The sequence below is a fragment of the Heteronotia binoei genome, chromosome 8, assembly GCF_032191835.1.
Source record: "Heteronotia binoei isolate CCM8104 ecotype False Entrance Well chromosome 8, APGP_CSIRO_Hbin_v1, whole genome shotgun sequence".
In the NCBI taxonomy this organism is placed as follows: Eukaryota; Metazoa; Chordata; class Lepidosauria; order Squamata; family Gekkonidae; genus Heteronotia; species Heteronotia binoei.
In genome coordinates this window covers 33,409,704-33,432,648 of record NC_083230.1, presented here as the reverse complement: position 1 = coordinate 33,432,648, position 22,945 = coordinate 33,409,704, and the positions used below count along the sequence as shown (strand labels likewise).

General features: G+C 40.2%; 1 protein-coding gene across 1 annotated transcript in view; it reads right to left on the bottom strand.

Annotated features, from left to right (window-relative positions):
- Positions 1-14,301: 14,301 nt before the first annotated feature.
- PPP1R3A (protein phosphatase 1 regulatory subunit 3A) overlaps positions 14,302-22,945 on the bottom strand; it is a 41,588-nt gene continuing 32,944 nt past the window's right edge. The window contains exons 2-4 of the mRNA XM_060244866.1: positions 19,780-19,838; positions 19,522-19,658; positions 14,302-17,068 (exon numbers count right to left, since the gene is read on the bottom strand). Of these exons, the coding sequence (XP_060100849.1) occupies positions 14,327-17,068; positions 19,522-19,658; positions 19,780-19,838 (2,938 nt within the window). The 3' untranslated portion in view covers positions 14,302-14,326. The remainder of the gene's footprint in view (positions 17,069-19,521; positions 19,659-19,779; positions 19,839-22,945) is intronic.

Genomic DNA, 22,945 nt, shown 5'->3' with positions numbered 1-22,945 from the left:
ACAAAGACAAACCCATTGAACTGTATTTACTTTCTAAATCTGCATAAAATGACTATTGCAGGGAGACTTCAAAGTTGTTGTTTTCCTCTTCTTTCTTTTTTTTTTTTTTAAATAATAATCAGCTTGAAGTGTAGAATGCTGTATTTATCTATAAATGCAGGAAGTATAGTTTAACTTCATAATGTAAAAAAAATGACTCAAGTCTCAGTATAAGAAGGGCAAATCCCACCCCCATCCACCAAAATCTCAACAAAGAAAAGATAACAAATGTAACTACTTTTTCCTTGGGGAACAAATCACCCCCATCTGCTGTTTTTGAAAACAGTGTTTTTGTGGCAGTCTCACCTACTTAGTCATGCTAAAACAGTGCAAGAACAAAGACTAACTCCAGTACATGCATACATTTTCTCAAAATTTACATAAAATTAGAATTTCCAGAACACATAATACAGTAGCTACCACACTGTATTCTTGCTTGAATCTTCTGGGGCTCTTCTTTGCCACAATAAATATAACATGTTTCTTTAAAAGTATTGTCCTTCAAAAAATTACTTCAGATAGATTTTTAAAATGTGCTTATCCATTCCCATACCATTGTATTCAATAACATTAGGAGATCATTTTTTTTTCAAATAAAAAAAAATCATTTCATTAAGATTTTGTCTCCACTTCTGGAAACAGAAATAGGCAACTTAAAAGAAGATGTCCAATTTTATGACATGGGTAACTGAGCCATCTGCTTCACTGACCAAGAGGGATTTTCTCCAACCTGTCCATTCAGAGAGATGGCAGGTGCTTAATCACATTACCCTCTCTTCAGGTCCTCTGGTTTAGGGGCATTTCTGACATGAACAGCATACTACTGCTGTGAATGTTAGTTAGTGTCAGAATTAGAGAAAGTCTCAAAATGAAACCTACAATGTGTGTTATTGGGGGGCGGGGGCAGGTCTGACCTAATGAGCATCGTTGGCAAGTCATGTCTTCATTGCTCTTGTTCTTAAGACAGACAAGCAAGATGTCGGGTCTGTAGCACAAAACAGTTCTGTGCACAACTACTTTTCTTAAGTATATTTCTTAGCTTGTCTGTATCATTGTGGATCCTAATATAAAGGGGGAGGGTTTAGCTGATGGTGTGGTAGCTTTGTTCACCTGTGACATATTCTTAGCAATGGGGTGCAGCAGAGAATCTGGGCTATGCACAGGAGAGGAACTTGTCAAAAGTAGAAGCAGCAGGCAACAAAAGCTGTTGGGTGAGCAATCAAACTGGACTTGTTCACTTGCTGGCATTCAAAAAGCAGACTCTCCATTCCAGGACAATGCTATGCAGAGTGTACACTTCTCAGTCGATTGACTTCAATTGATTTAGAAGTGTGCTACTCTACTTAAGATTGCACTGTCAGTCTCCACACATCACACTTTTTAAAAGAACTTAAGTGTAGAAGCAAAGCTATTGTTTTAAAAAAACTGGTGAACTTATTGTTTCATTTCCTGTTATATGTATTTCCAGTTCATGTATTACAGATACTGAAAGCTATATATTATGAGAGGACTAAACTCCCCTAGCGAGCAAAGCATAGGACATTGTACCCTTTGGATGGTTTTGCAATGCAAATTTAATGAAAGCAAATGATCTAGACTAGTATCCTGACTTATTATCTACAGCCATGCTGCAGATGCGGAACTACTGGTGTGCAAAATGGAATTCCTGAGATAAAAATATACACAAAAATTTCTGTTTGGGTCATTACAATGGTTTCCCAGAAGAGTATTAGGAATCTGGGATTTTTAGTGAAATAAAATTACCCACTCTGAAAAATTCATCCCCCCTCCAAGTTTGTGTGCTTACCAAACCGACAGTAGCATGTGCATGTGCTCATCATGTTGTTCTTTGATTCCACATATTTTCTCAGGGAACAACAAGAATCCTTCCTACACATCAGATACTAGCAAAGAAGCAGCACAGGACTCCCAGACAATCACTTTTGCAGCCAAGCCACTGAAAACTTGCAACATACACTCCTGTCTTTCTTTTATTCCACTGGTTTCTCAAGCAATGGCATCTTTCCTTCAAACTGGATCCTTGCAAGGGAGGAGCACAGATCACTTCCATGGCAGAGAGATGTGTATGTGCAGAAACCAGCCTACTTCAGGGTCTGGTAAAACCAAGTCCATTTGTTCCTTTTGCTTGAAATTCAGGATCTTGAGGGGAGAGAGAGGACTGTGTCCCATGCTGTTTTGGTGATATCTTTAATGACTGCAGCCCCAGACCATGGAATTGGCTGTCTGTTGAACACAATAGTATCTGAAGTGTGTGTGTGTGTGCGTGTGTGCATAAGCGCATGTGTCTGTGTAAATTCTCCTTCTGCAGGGTCTGGTAAAACTGAATGTCTTTATTGCATGTGCTTGATATTAGACAGTTCTTGAGAGGGGGGAAGGTTGTATCCCTTGTGATTTTGGTGCTGTGATCTTTAATGACTGTTGTCCCAGAGCTTGGGTGGTCCATCTAAAGGAACGCAGTGTGAATGTGCAGTAACTTGCTCACTTCAAAGTCTGATAAAACAGAACCCACAGTTGCATGTGCTTGAAATGTAAAAGGATTTTAGAAGAGAGGGAAGGTTGTGTCCTGCGCAATTTTATCTTTAATGACTGCTGGCCTACACACCCTCAAATTGACTGTACATTGAACAGACTAGTCCTGAAAAATCTGGAACCTAAAAACATGACAAGGATTTCTAACCTGAACCAGTAATTCAGGTTACTGGTTACCTGAACCTACCCAAAATGAAGAAACCATAGTAAAAATCCCAAACTCCAAGTTGAGATCCAAATTTGGTGCGTACCTCTATGCAGAACTGATGGTGATTAATGAAAGTAGATAGGTAAGTGCATGTGTGCATAGATGCAGCATCAATACTGCACAGTAGAGCTCTTGTATTGTCAAGTTCTCAGCACATAACACCAATCATGTCTGGCTATACCTATTGTATTGTGTTAGTTTTTTGTTGGCTGCTGCTACTAGGAGATTAGATGATCAATATTCCCAAATTAAGAAATAATAATAAAGTGGTGTGTGTTACCCTTCTGTTTCTTTTCTATGCTTGTTCCCACTTCCTGAATCCAAACCTCATGATGTATCACAGAAGTTCCTCTTCTTGGTTTTACCCAAGTCAGTAGGCTTGGACAATATCTTTTTCTAAGGAGCTACATATCCTGATTTTAATTGTTTGATACTGAGCCAATAATGCAGCAGAAAGTTTTCTGGCACACAACCAACTTTATAACTGACAGACCTGGACAGATTAGAACTTCATCGAGGCAAATTAAGATATCAAAATGGGCATTTGAGAAAGAACTTGGCTGAAGTTTTCAGTTGACTTACGAGGAAGCTGCAGGTGCAGCGGAACGCAATCAAATCCGGGGTTTGCGTGAAGGCTAGAATTTGTCCTTCAGAAGTCAACAAACAACGGAGGGACTCCTGAGGAACATTATTTTTGAGTCTGTGTACTCATTTTGGAAAACTCAGTGACTGTGTGGGGTCCTCCTTGGTATATTGTTTTGAGACTGTTGTTTTCTATTTATAGTGTATGAATGTATGCCCACTGTTGTAGGCTGTTCATTTCATTATAATAGAACTTTATATACACCAGTTAAGAGTGTTTGTTTGTGCACAATAGTTTGTATTGCTGTATTTTTGGATTTCATATATTGTGCTGCCACTGTTCTTTTGCAAGTTATAATTGAGGCAGGGGATTTGGGGATATTATTTCCTTTCAGATTTGCCAGTTTTCCCTTCTTCATTAATAGCACCTCTTGAGAAGGTGCACTAGGAATAAATAGGGTTTGCAATGAGAGGCGCCTGTAAATGATTATTGCATTCATGTGGAAACCCCTGTAACTCATTAAATAAAGGCTTTCCTTGCAACTGGGTTAATGACATTCAGTGAAAAGTTCTATGTCTACTTTCATGTATTATTACTATTAAACTTGTCAATTTGTGTTTATTTATTGAGCTTTAATTACATAAAATTAAACCTCACCGAATATTGACAGGATATTACAGGTTATGTAGGCAAGAGGTGAGGGTGTTGGAGCCTGATTCTCACTGAAGTGGCCCTCCACACAAATCAATACCTTCAATATATTGTTCCTTAGCAAGGAGGTTATGCTGGGAACATACATTGTTGTGATGTTGTATTCAACATCTGCAACACCTTTTCTGGATGTAACCATCACCTGTAACTAAGGCCTCTGGCTGGTGATCAGGTCCCTTGGGGAATTCTCTTTGGCCTCCCCAGTCACCAGATGCAAGGTAAAAGAGTCAGTGCCACCACCAAGTTGACCCTTGCCACCTTCCCATCCCAGCTCCCTTATGCTGATGTGCCATCCAGATACATGGAGACTGTCACTTTACCCTCTTGGAGTAGCTGGGGCATGGCTGTCTATGTCCCACAGTCCTTTTACAGGTAAGCCTCCTTTGGGGCTTCTGGCCCACTTCCCTGAGCTCTTTCTATATCAGCCTTCCTTCTTCCCAACCAAGGGTGCAGCTGCAGTCTGTGAGCAGCCCTTGTGTTCCTTCGGCATCCATGTCCTCCCCCTCTCTTGCCAGCTCCCAGCTGTGGTTGGCCAGAGCAGCCCCACCCTCCTACTGACATCAGGCTGTCCTTCCTAGCCCAGTCATGTTTTCATCCAGCCAAGCCATCAGGAGAGACTCATCACTGCCTGGACCCTACCAGGCCACTCAGGCAGCCACATAGAAAGACAGTGATCAGCTCTAGCATGTTTGGAAGAATTTAAGGACAAAATAGTGATGACAGATGGAGATCCATGACTGGTATCTTGAGTGAAGCAGGTATTCTCATTTGGCTTGGGAAGGGGTTTAATGGTGCATTCAGACTACACTAAATGAGCCTTATGGGAGGGTGGGATAGAAATAGAATGAAACAAGCAAACAAATAAATAATGTGTTTTACAGCCAGATGTTTACTGTGTAAGAATAGCAAAAATCCAGATGTAAAACATATTATTTAATGTAGTGTGAATGCACCATAACTGTTTCTTCCTGAACCAGTTTTGCATTGAGCCCGTTTACGGGGAAAGGCGGAATATAAGCTTACTAGATAAAAATAAAATAAATAAATTCTCAATTCCAGAGCTGTTTTTGTATTGTGGAAGAAAACATAAGTAACAATATTGTATTTATATGTTTCAGTCAAATGGCAAACAAAAGGAAGGGAGATTCATGTGGGAAATTGTGACAGTAAAGGATTAACACATTTTCTCCATACACAAAGATCCCAGCTCAAATCAGAGCCCTCCTAGGTTGCTATCAGCATTTTAAAAATAATCATGTTCCATTTTCCCTGAAAGAAAAGTAGAACTGCTATAGAACAATGGTATGGACAGTTTGGAGAAACTGGTAAATTTAACCTTCAGACAATAAAACTGAAGAGGCACATAGCAAAGGTTTTCTCAGAACCAGTGTGGTGGTTAGAGCAGGGATGTCAAACATGCAGCCCAGTGGTCAAATCAGGCCCTCAGAGGGCTCCTATCAGGCCCCTGAGCAACTGGCTATCATCCATTTCCTTCTCCTTCTCTCTTGCTTCCTTGTGCATAACAGCTTGCTTTGCCAGGCTTGCTCAACAGCACAGGAGCTACAGAGCAAAGACCCAATTTTCTTCATTGGCTGAGACTCCTCTCTTGGGGAGGAAGAGGGGGGGGAGAAGAGCTTGCTTTGCCAGGCTCTCTCAATCGCACAGTAGCGCTACTGAGCCCAGCCTCTCTTCCTTCTATTGGCTGAGATTCCTCCCCCTCCTGGCCCCCTGGGGAAGGAAGGAAAGAGCCAGAGCTTCCTTTACCCACTTCCCTCAATCCCATGGGAGAGATACAAAGCAAGCACCTTTAAGACCAATGAGTGCTAATGTTTTATGCATGTTGTAGTTTAAGTTAAAAAAAGATCTTTAATTGTGTTTGTCTGTGTACTTTATAAAGTTTATATCTCTGCTACCTAATCTTAAATAGGTACACACACAGCCCAGTCTGACATGGCTCAGCCCAACAAGGTCTCATTTATGTCAGATCCGGCCCTCCTAACAAAATGAGTTCGACACTCCTGGGTTAGAGTGTCAAACTAGGATCTGGGAGATCTGCTTCAAATCCCTATGCTGTCATGGAAGCCTCGTTGGTGAACTTGGGCTGCTCACATACTCTTAGCCTAACCTAGCTCACAGGGTTGCTGTGTGGTTAAAATGGAGATGAGGAGAACACTTTGAGTTCCCGGATGGGAGAAACTGAATCAATGCACTAAATCAATACAATAATTAAAATATTGTTCATTCCATCCACTGCTAAAAAATTGAAGAACCACTGAGATTAAACAACAGGAAAATATGCCACTGTTAAACATTAGGGGAAACTTTGTGGGAACAGTTAAATAGTGGAATAAACCAATATAATATTTTCAGCGTAAGGGAAGTAGGTAGGTTCTGAACACTCAGAAGGCATGACTCATTGGGAGGCCTGAACTATCTAGACATAACCACTTACTATAAAACAACATTATTAGCGGATATTATTAAAATGGTACTTAAGGGTGACAGTGCTGATTGGTTAAAACCTTTGCAACTGCTTCTCCATCTAATGTCCTTTCAAGAAGCCATACAGTCTGACTTTCACTCCTGTCATTCTTGGTGTTATATATCTAACGGTACCTGCATTATGTAATGCACATATGCTAGTGCCATTACTGTATTCTTTATGAATCTTCATTAAATATTTATAAAAAATGAAAAATAAATTGAAATAGTAGTTAATAGATACTTCAAACAAGTATGGGGTTGATTCCTTGGCTTAGTATAACATTTGGCATGTGGCCTTTTCTTTTGTAGTCAAGAGATGTTAATTAATCTTTTGTTCCATTCAAAATGGCTGACACCGATTTTAGGAAAAGAAACATTAGTGAACATACGGACATGTTGTTTATAAAATAAATATCCAGTATAGTAGCTGGGAGACAAGAAACTTGCTCAGAGACATCTTGAATGGAAGTTGGCAAAATATGTTTAGAGTGGAGCATAGAACTGGTAGCCTTCCACTGGTAAAGAAAACATGTGGCACACATGAATGGTTATGTCTGATAACATATTGCCCCAAAAATATGGCAAGGAATGTGGTGTGAAGAGGTCAGTTTCAATGTTTGAATGTGTGTGTGCGCAAACTTTTTTCATTGTACACACCCACTCTTGTTCTCCACACAAGGAGACAGTGTGATAACTTTGTTAATTATTTGTGAGAGAAAGAGGATGCACTTAGAATTGCAGATTTATACCCCGCCCTTCTCTCTGAATCAGAGTTTCATAGCGGCTTACAATCTCCTTTATCTTCTCCCCCCACAACAGACACCCTATGAGGTGGGTGGGAATGAGAGCGCTCTCACAGCAGCTGCCCTTTCAAGGACAACCTCTGTGAGAGCTATGGCTGACCCAAGGCCATTCCAGCAGATGCAAGTGGAGGAGCGGAAATCAAACCCGGTTCTCCCAGATAAGAGTCTGCACACTTAACCACTACACCAAACAGTTGTTCTACTTCAAAGGAGGTACATCATGATTCTAAAATGACATTGTAACATTTTTTCTGTCTCTGAACATGACAGTATGCAATGCAAAAGAAACAGTAAGATCCCAGAGTTGTTCCTGTTCTGCTGTTTGAATCTGAATGTATATGAAGTCACCCTGCCAGCATGTGCTGCATCACATTATCAGAGATCTCTAGGAAATCAGTCAGTTCTTGCTTCTCTGGCTTGCAACCTGTATGCCTGCACTAAGCCTTGACATACAGCCACAGGTGGATGTTTGACCATATCAGCTAGTCTAAAAGGTCATAGAGACATTTTCTCGTGTTGGATTTCTTGCACTTCAAGCCTTATGATGCCCAACATTTTAAACTAATGAACCGTTTTGTCTAAACACTATTTTTTCCACCACAACTTGCACATTATCACATTAGTGTGACTGTGTACTGCTGTTCTCGGAGTTTATGGTGCTTTTCAACATGTGATCTCAGCAAAGGTCAGAGCTCAGGACAGAAATGGCAAGGCAGTTATAAACTATCACATGAGATATGGGGGGTGGTAGCTTCCCCTAAGTCTGGCTTTTAGCACGTACTCATATGGTAGTCACTTGGTGCAGTTGCTCCTCAGTGCCTGTGGGAAAAGATATGTACTCCCCCTTTCCATCAGCATTTTATGCTGTATCTCATTGTGGAGTTGATGATGCATGCCAATCACAACAACAACAAAACCAGACCACTCACATGCAAGAGAAGTGCTGCCTCTGCCTGCTCAGAAGCAAAATTTCCAAAAAAAAATACAGAAAATAAGGTTTTGTAGATTAATTCAAAAGGGGGGAAATCCAGAGTGGGATGATAAGGACTGAACATGCTTCAGAAAGCCAACAATATCAGGAATAGCAGATTGGATGAGGATTGCCACCTCATTTTATTCTAGATATGCTGCACAATTTGTCACAGTAGAGAAACAGCCTGATTGTCCTTTGTCTGATGTGGTCCTCTATCTTCAATATGTCGAACCTATCCCATTCCTGACGCCTCCACTTTGAATTTGTATGAGTATAATATCGATCAGCCTCGGGGTTCCTAGAAAGCTAGATATTTTTTGACAATGTTCCTTTCTGTTCGTTTCAGAGCTATGTCCAAGCCAAAATCCAGGGGATTTTTTGTAGCAGGAACTCCTTGAATATTAGGCTACACACCCCTGATGTAGCCAATCCTCCAGAAGCTTACAGTAGGCCCTGTACTAAGAGCCCTGTAAGCTCTTGGAGGATTGGCTACATCAGGGGTGTGTGGCCTAATATGCAAAGGAGTTCCTGCTACAAAAAAAGCCCTGCCAAAATCAACTGAATAGAAACATTTGAGATATTAGGAAAAGCAAAGAAGGGAGATGCTAATTATTTATCTCATTGTTCAGAGGGAACCTATTGGAATATCCCCTGCTTCATATGCTTGATGCAACGAAAAACACACTTGTCTTTCTCTTCCTATAAAGCTGTGCTGGATATCAATGACAATAACATAATAGCTGTTCAGCAATCTGTTCCATTTGCTTTTGTATAGATGAGCAGCCATGAGCAGGTAATTGAAAACATACAGTGGGCATAACTATTTGCATTATTTTGAATCACTGCTATAAGGAAGGTAAGTGTACATGAATCCTGTTCTTCAGTGCTGGAAACATAATGCATTTTCAGACTGCAGCCACCTTTCACATTTTTGCACATGTTGTGCTGCTTCTGATGATTGCACTGTTAGTGGTATCAGTTCAGATGTCCCTTCATGGGTTCCCTCTGTTCTGTTTTTTGCACAGGTGGTAAAGCAACATTTGAACATTTCAGCAGACTCATTTGGTCTACCTTCCTTACTCAAAAGTAGCCCTATTTATGTGTGTGTAAAGTGCAGTAGGCTCTCAGACAGCACAAAAGATGATTTATTTGCTCAATCACTTGCCCCCCTGACATCTTTAAACTGAAAACATTAAAATAATGTAATAAAAAGAAGAAGGGTTTTTGCAACTGGGGGGAAAGGTGCAAAGGGTTAAGAGATTATCAGGTGGATTTTACATGAGAGTAGCACCATTGGTTTTGATATGTCTACTCTCATGTAAAGCAAGAGGGGACATGACCACAGCTTTTCTTAGGCTTGAGAGAAAGGTAGAAAGAGACCAGACCAGACAAACACACACATGCTCACAAGGCAGAGCAAAGAGGAAGCTGCCGCCTATGAGAATGACTGCTTGTTGCAATACAGTCACCTTCCATTGCTGAAACATTTCAGCACTGGAATGCAATTTTTAAAAATGCACCCAAATTTGTCCAACCTATCTGGGAAGGTTTTGGTGGGTGGGTTGTGCCAGTAGTCACCAATACAAAAAAAAAACTTAGTTCAGATAATGAGCAGAGACTTTGTTGTGAATACATTGAGAAAGATACAGACCTTGTTCTTTCAGTATTCAAGTAACAGAATTCAGAAAGCTATTTCAGACCTAAAAAATGCTGGCAGTATTCCACTCTATTGCACTGAAACCTAACCTTTCTCGAATATACCAAGCAATTTGCTCTGCACTCTAACTGTATTTTTGCTGGCAAATATTCAATAAGAGGATCTGGGACAAAAATACATTGGTATTTACTTACTTACTTCGTGATTTTATGACAAACATCTATCCATCACTTTATGCTCCAGTATGTGCTCCAATAATCAAACATGTTACTAAAATAACCTCACACTGACCATAATAAAGGCTGATAATTTCTGGAAAGAATAAAGGGAACACAGCTATCCGAATTGGGTTGCTAAGCCAAGTCTAGCAAGTTGCAATAGCAAAAGGGTTGAAGTCAGGGATATGGTGGGGGGTGATCAGCATTGAACGTATGGTGATGTCACTTCCAGGGACAACTGCAGATTCTCTAGCAATTTCTGGAGTTACTGCCATTGTTTCTGAGTTTTCATCAGAAGTGACATAATGCTTACATGGCCGGTGAGGTTTCCCCCCCCCCCCTCCTTGGAGTAGTGGCAGGCAATGGGAGCTTGGCCAGGGGTTTAATAGTCATATATCTGAAGTATGTTGAATTTGTATTTGTTTTGTTAGACCATTACATGTAAATATATTTATATCCTTTTTCATAGAAAGGAAGTATGTACTTTTTAAAGAACCTGGTTTTTATTTTGTGGGAGATTAAATTGTGTATTTATTTACCCCAAGTTCTTTTTTAAGGGTTTTTGCCTTCTTTTGGCTTCCCCAAAGACAGTTCTAACATACTTGTTTCAATATCTTGCTTTCCTTATCTCTGTATTTTACAGACTTTAAAGGTCCAAAAACCAGCCAATGTCAAAAGATCTAAAAACCAGCAAATGTCAAAGGATCAAAGATTGCCATCCTATTTTTGACTTGCATTTTTGACCCCGCACTTTTCTTTCCAAAGTTAATGGGATTGATATACTGAGTGGTTAAGTGTTTAAGCCATGAACCAATAAATGCCTATTTAAACCAAAGCCATGAAGTTCCTGGGTGTCCTTAAGTGAGTCAACCTCCGCCAGCCATTTTTAACTTGGAAATAATGATACTGTGCTCCAATAATCAATGCTAATAATCAGTGCTCCAATAATCAATGCTAATAATGATACTGGCTAAGCTACAAGGCTGCTATAATGATAACAGACAAATGTACATAAATAAGGATGGTAATGAACTGGGAAAATGTTGTTCAGTTTCATTTGTGGTTTGTGGCATGCCCAATTCACAAACCATAAACTGTCACCATCTTTTAACTGGTTCCGTTTGTGAGGTTCATAATGCAGTAGAACACCCACCCCTGTGTGCTAAACACCAAACACATAGGGAAATCTCTGGCTGACTCTCCTTTCCTGCCCTCCAATTTTGGTGAGGATTGGATTTATGGAGTCCAAGTTATGGCTCCCCAAAGAAGATGCCTCCATACTCCAAAAGATAGCCAAAAAAGCAATGACAATAGAAGCCCTGCAGAACAGAATCAAAGTCCCAGAGAATCTCTGCAGTAGATGAAAATGGGGATCATTTTTGCAAGCCCAGCAGAAGCACTGCCATTGTGGCAGTGCAAACCCAAGAGGACTAAAGTCAAACCAGAGAATCTTTGCAGTATAAGCTGAAGGGGGGGGGCATTTTTACAAGCCCAGCAGAACCAGTTCAATGTACTAGTGCCCAGCAGAATCCAGAGCCACTGTGGCAATGCTAGCTCAACAGAACTGATTTCTAGCACAGAATTACACTCTAAGTGGGGTGGTGGGGTTTCGTGTCCAGTAGAACCAGTGCAATGTACAGAGTGCCCAGTGCAATCACAGACTGTCCTGCAGAACCCAATGCTACTGGTACTGCAAGCTTAGAAGGCCTGATCTCAAAGCACAGTGTCACCAATCCAACCAGGATTGGGGGGGGGGGGATTTTGCAAGCTCTGACAGAGAAAGGAACACCAGCAAAAAAATAAAATAAGCGGAGGATCCTCTTGAAACTGATATACCTAGTTTGAAACTGAGAACAGTGTTTCCAAGACTGGAGAATTCCACACATACCCTGAACTATTCTCTGCTCTGCAGATGCAGGAGAGGGACGCCAGTACTGGAATCCCCAGGCATGTGCACTGATCCAGGAGGAGGAGGAAAAGGAGGAGGAGGAAGAAGATGATATTGGATTTATATCCCACCTCCACTCCAAATCTCAGAGTGGTTCACAATCTCCTATATCTTCTCCCCCCATAACAGACACCCTGTGAGGTTGGTGGGGCTTAGAGAGCTCTCACAAAAGCTACCCTTTCAAGGACAATCCCTGCGAGAGCTATGGCTGACCCAAGGCCATTCCAGCAGCTGCAAGTGGAGGAGTGGGGACTCAAACCCAGTCCCAGATAAGAGTCCACACTATTAACCACTACACCAAATCATATGAGGTATTGAAGCTGAACTGGTTCCTAAGTAAATCCCATTAAAATATGACTGAGTACAAACAGCAAATGTACTATCCTGAGAACTGTTATGTCAATAAAACCCAAATCTATAGGGCTTCCTACAAGAAAAATCATTCTTTCAAGTTGGTGTAACTTATGTTCATAATTCCTGAAGTCAATCAAATCTACAGAATATCCAGAATGCCTTTTTAACAGCTATTCAAGACTTAGCATTGTACTAATTAAACCAATCAATTCATGGTGTAATCTTTAAGCTATCTTCATTGCAATAAGGCATATCTTTTGTTTGCTGACCAATCCCAGTTTTTAGAACATTGCCCTCTCAGCAAAAGGAAAGCAGGAGGGTGAGGAAGACAGAGCTCTATTTCCAGTTTTCAGGAGCTCCCATGAATTATATTTCTGATACAAAATTATATTTCTGGCATAATTCTGGTTCAGATTGTCAGCCAAAGCCTTAAGTGCTGTTAGGAACGGAGCAGTTGGATGCATGTCAATCTGGACTGCCAATGATCTAGAATGCCAATGTGGATGGATTTGAAGCTAAAAATTTGTTCCATGTAAAACAAAATAATGAAGGCTCTTTTTTCCATTTCCAAGTATGATACACACAATCAAACTATTCAATTTTTGTTTATTACTACCGTGTAATGCTTACTGGGATTCTCTCTCCTAAGCAATATGGTCAAAAACAACATCATTCAGAAAGTCCAACTGGAATAACGCTACATTAAGTGAAATTCTCACATCAGGTTAGACAGCCTTCATTTACAAAAAAAATACATCTAAACATAAACCTGAAGACAATTAGACTCTAACTTGCACTCTTCATTTCATTACAGTCCATATCAGCTCAGTGGTGTAAGAGCCTACTTTTTAAACACATACATCATATCAATTCTGGAGTCTATATCTGACTCTGTGCAGACATAAATAGTCTTCATACTGCTTATTACAGAGAAGCCTCCCTATTTAACCTATGAAATGAGTTCTAGCAAAATGTGCTGGTTAATAATGCTAATAATTCATTGGATATATGGTGCACAGCTTTTGTACCCTTGTGTAGCTTCCCTATATCTCAGTGGTGCATGCACAATGGAACTTCCGAGGAGGTTATGACCATGGCCAATATTTATAGCAGTGGCATGTCAAGAGGGCATAACTTGGAGGGAAAGGAAGGCTCTGGTGCACTAATCCAGGGCATCAGAGCCCTTCAAACCAGTGCTGGTTCTGATTCCTATTTGTTCACTTGACAAAATAAGAAACATCATGGGATAAGCTCAGGTGGAGGAATGGTGTGCAAATGACCTAGGCAACATAGTACCATAAGTGGTGGTGGAGAGTCTGCTTCTCTTCTTTCCACTTTACTGACTATGCCAGAATAGGGAACTCCTGTGCAGAGGACATGCCTTATTACTGAGTTAGTCATAATGCCATTCCCTCTTCATTTACTTGCTATATATAATTCTTTAATTCCCACCACCACCACCCCCCAAAAAAAAACCTCTGGAGGGAAAAATGAAGCTTTACCACAAAACAAATGAATGCAATAAAATCTGAAGAGGCTAAAGCTTCACTTCTCCATAACCTAATACAGCAGCTGTATTTAATTTTAACTTGATGTGCTTCAGAACTCGTATTCATATTGGTATTTAATGATCCAAACATAATGGTCCTATGCAGAATAATTACTTATTATAAAGGAGCAAACTTTTTATGCATTCCTTTTAAGCAATGCTTTTTGCGGGGTGGGACTCTTGCATTGGTTTTAAGAGTGGATATTGCTGTCCTTTGGGAGATTAAATGTTAAGTACTTCACATAGATTTTACTCCTTTTTGACAAATTCCTTACTTCTCCTGCCCTCGCAATATAGCCAATACAATGAAAATAAGTACATTGCAAAGCAAACAATTAAATCATAGTGGTACAGAGTTACACAAAACACAACAAACAAGAGGAAATAAAGTATTTTGTAACCAATTTGCTTTAAAACTAGGCATTCAGCAGCTAAATTACAAGCTCCATTTTGCTGGCCAGAAATTTCTGCATAATCAAACCTTGGCTGGTTGTCACATCCTTCATTATTCATGTTTAATATTTTCTCTTCAGTTATACCTTTCAGTTCAGAGCTTGCCTCTTCTCTTTCTTCAGTGGGCTCACTGATTAAAATGGTTGGCCCTAAAAGCTTTCCCACCTTGAGCTCTAGTTGTTGGACAAACTCACCTACACTCCTTCCTTCCTCCACACCAGAAAGCAACAATACTGGACTTTGAGGAAGATCTCCAAGTTCAGCTTCTGATGAAATATTTGAGGAAATATTTACACCTGTTGGACTAAAGTCACATCCTGACCTGGCTGAAATATCGACTGAAGATTCTATGTATGGATGGGATGCATTTCCTTCTACAGTAATATTAACTTCCATGGATACTTCAGAAGCTGTGGTTGATGTACTTTTGTAAGAGTTGGACACAGCATTCTTATTAGAAGGAGAAATTTTGTGTCCAGTTTTAATATCTACATGAGGAAATGTTCCCAAAATGCTTTCCTCTCCAACCTGTTCATTGCACAGGCCTGGATGAGGATATTGTGAAGCATTCAAAGATATTTCAGAAGATAAATCCTGTTCCATGATTGGTTTTCCTTCTGCAGCAGAAGTCCATAATATTTCACCTAATGGTGAATCATTTCCACTGTTATGTTCTGCTCTGGCAAGCCTTTCACTTGCATTGGGTACTGACATCATTTCTCCATGCGCTATTTCATGTGTGCGTGCATTATAAATATCTGAAACTGATTCCTTTTCAAATTTGGTGTCATATAATACACCCACTGTATTGCACTGACAAAGAGGATAATGGGAACCATCATTTCTCCCTTCATGTATATCAAACACTGTTTCCTTTTCCTCTGTGGGCCTGTCACTTAGTGCAGTCTCTTGAGGTAGCTTAACAATTACTGCTTTTTCACCAGCAGACATTTTTTCTGGAGTACTTTCTGATGTCATTTTAATTATATAAGCTGCTGTACCTGCCTCGGCTTCCCCTGTACTATCGTACTCAGCTACAGAAGACTCTTCATATCTCACCGGGTTTTGGCAGATAAACAATTCATCTGCGGGAGTTACATTCAAACATCTTGTATTATCTCTAATTCCCCACATGGCTTCACCACCTGTTCGCTCTTTCATTTGCACACTTCTGTTGGCTTCACTTTCTCTTTCTACTAATTGATTCCCCAGCCCAACCCTATTGCTCTGATCATCAGTTATAACCCTGTCAGGTTCATTTTGGCAGGGCTCTGCCTCCAAAATACTTCTCTTTTCTGGATTGCAGCTCTGACAGTGCTTTCTTTTTTCTACATTCCCCCCAGCATCAAACACATCCTCTTGATTTATTGATGCAAGGTGCATAGAGATTCCTTCGCCTTTTGTTGTTACAAAATTGGGGTTAGTTGTACAAAACTGAATTATATGAGTGTCTTCCAAATGGTTGTCAATTTTATTAAACTCTTTACTTAAAATTGAAGTTTCTTCTTCTTTGTTTCTTTTGACTGAGATTTCTTCAACATTTAACCATGGAAGCTCTGCTGATTCATGAATTGCCTCAGCTTGTACTTCACCTAGCTCACTAGAAGGCCCCACCATTTCTCCTTGGTGTACCTCAGCTGCTATGCCAAATTCATAGCCATCTGTGGTGGACAACCATGACTGATTGTGTATTTCAGTAAGGCATTTTGTATCAGCAGGATTTGCTGTTAAAGGGTACATTTGTTCTTCTTCTGAAGGGTGTTCGAAAATGCTCAATTTAATTTCTTTTCCAATATCAGTATTATACTCTGTCTTAGATTTTTCTTCTATATCATCACCTTTGATATGGGGACTTCCTAAGGAAGTCATTGCTACATCATCATCAGCAAAGATGTTATCATATAATGACCCTCTTAAATATGACTGTTTTTTGTTTTCAAACATCTCCTTTACAGGTTCATTTATGACAATGTTTTCCAGAGATGACTCAGAGGTTTGGGGAGACATTTTTTGCACATATTGATCATGAACTGGCTTCATGTTGTCACCCCATCCTCCCAACATAGTTTTCTTTAATTGAATGGATTCACCATTATTTAAGGGAACTGTTTCTGATGTTTCCCAGACTTGTTGGTGCTGATCATAATCATGCTCACTGATGAATAACCTCTCTATTGTTTTACTTCCTGGAGTGCTATCAGTTTCATCTTTGGGGACATCTGTATGACTTGTTCCTTGTTGGCTTGACATAACATCTGTAATATTGGCAACCTCATTATCCTTTGTTCCAGGCCAATACTCATGTGATAAAAGGGTTTCACTTGTACTGGAACATTCCAAAGACAGTGCACTATTGTTTACTGACTCTACTGCAGAATGTTCTGTCAAAGAACAGATAGGCAGGGGTTGCCTAACCATGCCAGAGTTGACCTTCTCCCCCAAATCTTTTTGGTCATTTGGAAATTTAACTGGCTTGGATATGTATGCATTTTTTTCATCTCTGGAAGAACCTCTGGTTCTTGTGAAGTGATGTCTGAGCTGGAACAACACAATTGAAAAGAATGGTTAGAGAATGTGTGTATATATACAGAGTATTCATATATGTCTGTATGTATATCTGTTCATCCATCCATATTTCTGAATGTGGAGGTAATGACAAAACAATTTGTAAATGAACCTGCTCTGGCAGGATGGGTGGGATATAAATTCCAATATTAAATTAAAAATGTAAAACAATTGTTTTCAGACCACAAAAATCTTTCAGAAAAATTATATTCTAAATCAGTTACAAAATTTACATTGCATGTATTTTTTTTTAAAAAGAAAAGGTTTTTGATGGCTGAGAAAAGAACAAGAAATAAAATAGCATGCAATACAACCCCCTCTCTTTCTGTTTATTCATGAGCTCAGTAAGCTGTAAGTCCATTTCATACAAATGAATTCTAAAGAGAATATATTCTCAACAAGGAAAGCTCAACTAATTAACGGGCATGTTTTATTTTAAAGTGAGTGTACTGACATAGTATATCAAAGCTGGAGAATGCACAGCATTGTCCAGTAAAATAAAGATACTTTTGCACACTGACAAATATGATGAGGATTATCTCTGCTACATTCCTCTTAGGACCCTTTTACTGGCTTCAGAGCTGAATGTTTTAGAGTCCTCAAGAAAGTGGAAAACAAGTTAGCAGTGTGAAGGCCAGAAATGAAGTTTTTTCCCTCTATCCCAAGTTTCATATTATATTATTCAACTACGTTTGCTTGTCAGAGCATTCTTGCCTTGCTTCCCAATCATCAGACTGATGGTTCCATACCAATCAATTAGAGGATAGTTTCTTGGGCACCTCTTATTACATTTACACTTGCAGCAGATACCCCCATTACAGTATCTCTTATTAATATGTTTTCTGCAAAGCCTCTGCAAACTATTAATAGTAAAACGTCACTCAAAGAAAAGGAAAGGAACTAATGTTTCTGCAAATTCTGTTTTAATGACCCTCTGCCAACTGGTGCTCAAATGTATCTGAGCTCTTCAGTGATGCCAACTGTCAGGATTTAATAGTGAGATGCCTGGTTTTTCCCCCCCTCTCTCTCCCTCCTCATAACTGACATTTGCATGATCTCAATAATTATATGCAAATCTTACGATTTCCCCTTCTTCTCACATAAGGCTCATGTTACTTGTCAACTGCCGAGCTGTCTTGTGAGCCATTGCCTATGGGTTTCAAAGATTTGGTTGCATTTCCATTTATTATAGACCTCCATTGTTTAATTCATTTCACAGCACATAAGGTAAATTAAAATCAGAATGACACACAGATATACTCCTCATTTATTTTACGGATGATCATTGTGATTCTTTTTTAAAGCAACCTATTATTTGAGGTATTTCTTGTATAACTATATTGGGGTGTATGTGTGTGTATACACACACACAATATAAAAGAAATACCTCAAATAATAGGTTGCTTTAAAAAAGAATATATATACTAATATGGAGATGTTGGTTTTCTGGCAGTGAAGGATCTCATAGTGAGTGACAACTTAGAACTTTCCTAAAGTTAAAGTTAGGAAGGCTTCACGATTATGAATAAAAAAATCTATTCACCACATTATCCAGTTGGCTGTGTGGTACTCTTATTCCCTTGTGTTTCAGCTTTCATGTAGTTAAAAGGAATCACCATAATTCTTCATAGTTATTTATCCTATGTATACAACTGATACCTGCTCCAAACCAACTGCTGTGTGTCAATGGCAGCCTTTCCCTCCTTTGTGACCTAAAATGCAAGTTGAAGCCAATCTTATTTTGTAAAAGTTGTACATATTAAATCTTCACAGTGGAAATTGCCAGTGGAAATGGTCTGTTTTGCATCTGACAGTTACTAGTCATGTCCATGATGCCTGAGGGGACAAAAGGACTCAAATGGGTTTGTAAGACCCTACCTACAAGTATTGGTCCAGAATTTGTTGATCAGGGAAGAAAAGGGGAATTCCAAAAACCAAACAAACTGTAGAATAGCGAGGTTCACCCCACCCCGTGAGCACCTGCTACAAGCAATGGTTGCTCACATGCTTGTAGCTGCTACATGATGTGTCTCATAAGCAGCCACTTCAGGCTAGACAGTATCCCACCACAGTCTGTGTATAGTCCTCTAAATATAGTTGTCTTACTGAACAGAAAATGTGTGTATTATGTGTATATGATCACAAAGACTAGAAAGAGGACTCTGAAATATTATTCTTCTAGTGTTTTCAAATAATCACTTACAGCCTGTGATAAAAAAGAAGAGAGATGTTATTACATGGAGACCACAGATCAAATCAATATACCTTATATGCTGTTGCTCAAGTTATAGATACAATTGAAGCGCTGACATTGTCAGATCAACAACAGATAATTTAGTACATCTATATAGACATTGTTAGGGAGGTTTTAACTCCCTTTGAGAAATATACATATAACCATATACATATAAAAGGATAACACTTACCAGCAATTCTAATTCTTTTTCATTGTCTTCATTATCTTCCTCATGACGCTCCACATTTTTGTCTTTTATGTTTTCTTTGCATTGTTTAATTTCATTGTCATCCATATCCAAACAATGAATTTGGGGGATGTTTGACTCTGAAGGGGTTAAAAGAAATGCACCTGAATAATATCCATCAGGATGTTTTGTTACATTCTTTCTCTCTCGTTTTAATTACCATGTGCAGTAAAGAAGAACTAATTGAGTGGGGTTTTATACCTGAAGCCCTGGAATTATTCCATATGTCTTCATCAGCCGTTGCCAATATTTCTTCTTTACTGTTAAATGAGAAAGGAAACTTGGTGATACTTTCCAAAATCATAGTTGGAAATCCTTTTAGCTCTAAGCCTAATAACATCAAAGTTAATGATGCAAAATAAGTGATTAGAAATTTTGCATAAATGTATCATTAAATGTGAGTTTTGTCATGTGGATGAGTGTCTCAAAGTGTCACCCTAGGACAATGCTGAAAGTTGTCAAGAGTAACCTAACCTTCTCCATATCTTCAACCAATAAGTACCTTGATTGGGTTTGAAGACAGAGAATTAGAACATCAGTGCAATCAATCATCCCATTCCTTGTATTGCTTATTGAACCTAGGATATCCTTGAGGCTATTTGTCTCTTCATCACATTATTTTGATTCACTTTTGTCCCATTTTTGAGTCACCTTCACACATACTGCTAGAGCAATTACATTTCCTCTGTTCTCCTATTGGTATGCACATCCTGATGCTGGGGACTTAACAGATGTGGGAAGGGCCTGACTTTTATGGTGCCAGGCATGGGAGGAGAGTTGGCTGGAGGCTTGGGGCAGGGCACAGAGCGGCAGGGAAATTGGTCCTTCCCCCTCCCACCGGGGACCAGTCGCAGGATCCCAGGGTGCCTGGGGATGGGCTGTTTGGGGGCAAGGAGAGCTGGCCACTTGCCTCCTGCCCCCATCATGCAGTTTGCCCACCCACCCTATAGATTAGCCCTTATGACACTGCAGTGTGTAAAGTATGTAGTGGTTTGGGACACTGTGATTTGATGGTAGTTCATAGTCTCTGCCCTTTCTGCATACACAACTTACTTCTGATTTTCACTGAAGTCAAGTTGGTTGGAGTTTACGTCAAATGCTGTGCCAGTGCTCTGCATCTTTTTCTCTCTCTCCAATTTCTATTGGGAATTGTGAGGTATATATTCTGTATACCAGTGAGAAAACCCGGGTAGTATTGTGGGGTTGGTCTCTCCTGATTGGTTAGTTTTGCACTGGCCGTGTCTTTTGATATAGGAGATTCTTACAGCTGAATTTACTGTGGGGTCGCCATTAGTGTTCTCCCCACCCAACCCTTTATCAGTAGTCAGGCGTTTAATGCTAATACGGGATGGCTGGAAAGAAAAAATCATTGGCAGGGACTGTTTTAAAGGTTTAGTAAGAGGAGATGCAGACCACTTGGCCAGAGAGGCAGTGGGGAGGCCACTTGGTGGAGAAGGTTCATGAGGTGGGAGATGGAGATGTCAATGCTTTGCAGCCTGGGTCCCCCCATTGTTATTTGGAAATGAGATGACAAAAGGGAAAACCAGATGGCGAGATGGACCAGACATTATTTTTTAAACAGGCTGCTGCTGCCCCAGATCAGGTTCCACAGCATTATCCACGTGTTTAAAATTTTTGTGGTGAGAGCCAATTTACAAGAAACCCCCCCCCCCTTTTATTTTTACAAAATTGTCCAAAAGGGGGATCAAACTAACAACCTTGTTAATATCACTGTATTTTAACCAACCAAGCTAGCTAACTGGCTATTCCTGCAAACAAGTCAGACAAAGGCAATTATTTTCCTAATCTTCTATTTCAAAAGAAATGTAAAGTGCAAAAGTGACCAATAAGGAGAGACCAACTGGCTTGAGAGGAGAGGAGGGAGGAAAAGTCCAGGGAAATGTGTATGCTTTTAAAGGCTTGGAAGTGAACTAAAAGGATAAATAATCACAAACGGACTCTGAAAAGCCCCGGGCGGGAAGCAGACTGAAAGTGGGCTCAGAGCTGAAGGGGAATCAATTCAGAAAGAAAAACAAAATGCAATTGGGATACATATGGGAATGCAGAAGTGGGGGGGGGGGGGACTCCTGATTGTGATGCACAGTGAAAGCAAAGGAAACAAAGGAGCAGAAACAGCCATTGTTAGCCAAGTGATGTTGTTTGCTGCTGTTTTCTCTGCTTTATTCCTAGTCACAGCTTTTGGCGGTAACATCATGGGGTCAGATCCATTTACAGAAATCAGGCTGCATGCTGTTTCCTGGATACAGGGACCCACTTAAGGCTTATGGGAACAAGCCTGCTCAAGGACTGACAGCATTTGCCCTCACAAGCAGATGGCAGGAGAGACCACTGAAGGGCAGTTGTCTGTGTGGGCTCCTGCAACCTGCCATCCCACAGTTCTCCACCCAAGCTGACTGGCTGGGTGTGATGATGTACATCAACTGGCATAGGCCAGGTAATGTTCTAGATCCATGGGCGCCATGTTGTGTCAATAGTTCTTACAGCTGTAACCAATAAATTTGTGGCCATTTTATTCCACAAATTATCTGAATCTGGTGTGAGTATGGATTTATTATGCTGGGGGGGTGGTGCTGGATACATGCCAGCAGAACTACTCCTTCCCACCTAAAAGCTGGAGACACAAGAATCATAGAATCATAGAGTTGGAAGGGACCTCCAGGGTCATCTAGTTCAACCCCCCTGCACAATTCAGGAAACTCACACATTTCGTTGTTGTTCAGTCGCACAGTCGAGTCCGACTCTTTGCAACCCCATGGACAAAGTCACGCTAGGCCCTCCTGTCTTCTACCATCCTCCAAAATCTGCTCAAATTCATGTTTGTTAAATCAGTAACGCTGTCCAGCCATCTCATCTTTTGCAGTCCCCTTCTTCTTTTGCCTTCTGTCTTTTCCAGCATCAGGATCTTCTCCAGTGAGTGCTCCTTTCTCATTTGGTGGCTAAAGTATTTGAGCTTCAGCTTCAGCATCTGACCTTCCAGGGAACAGTCTGCGTTGATTTCCCTTAGGACTGACTAATTTGATCTTCTTGCAGTCCAAGGGACTCTCAAGAGTCTTCTCCAGCACCACAGCTCAAAAGCATCTATTCTTCTGCGCTCGGCCTTCCTTATGGTCCAGCTCTCACAGCCATACATTACTACTGGGAATACCATCGCTTTGACAACAGACTTTTGTTGATGTCTCTACTTTTTATCATACTTCCCAGGTTCGCCATAGCTGTCCTCCTAAGGAGCAAACGTCTTTTAATTTCATGGCTACAGTCACCATCTGCAGTGATCTTGGATCCCAGAAATGTGAAGTCTATCACTATTTCCATGTCTTCCCCTTCTATTTGCCATTTGACCCAAATG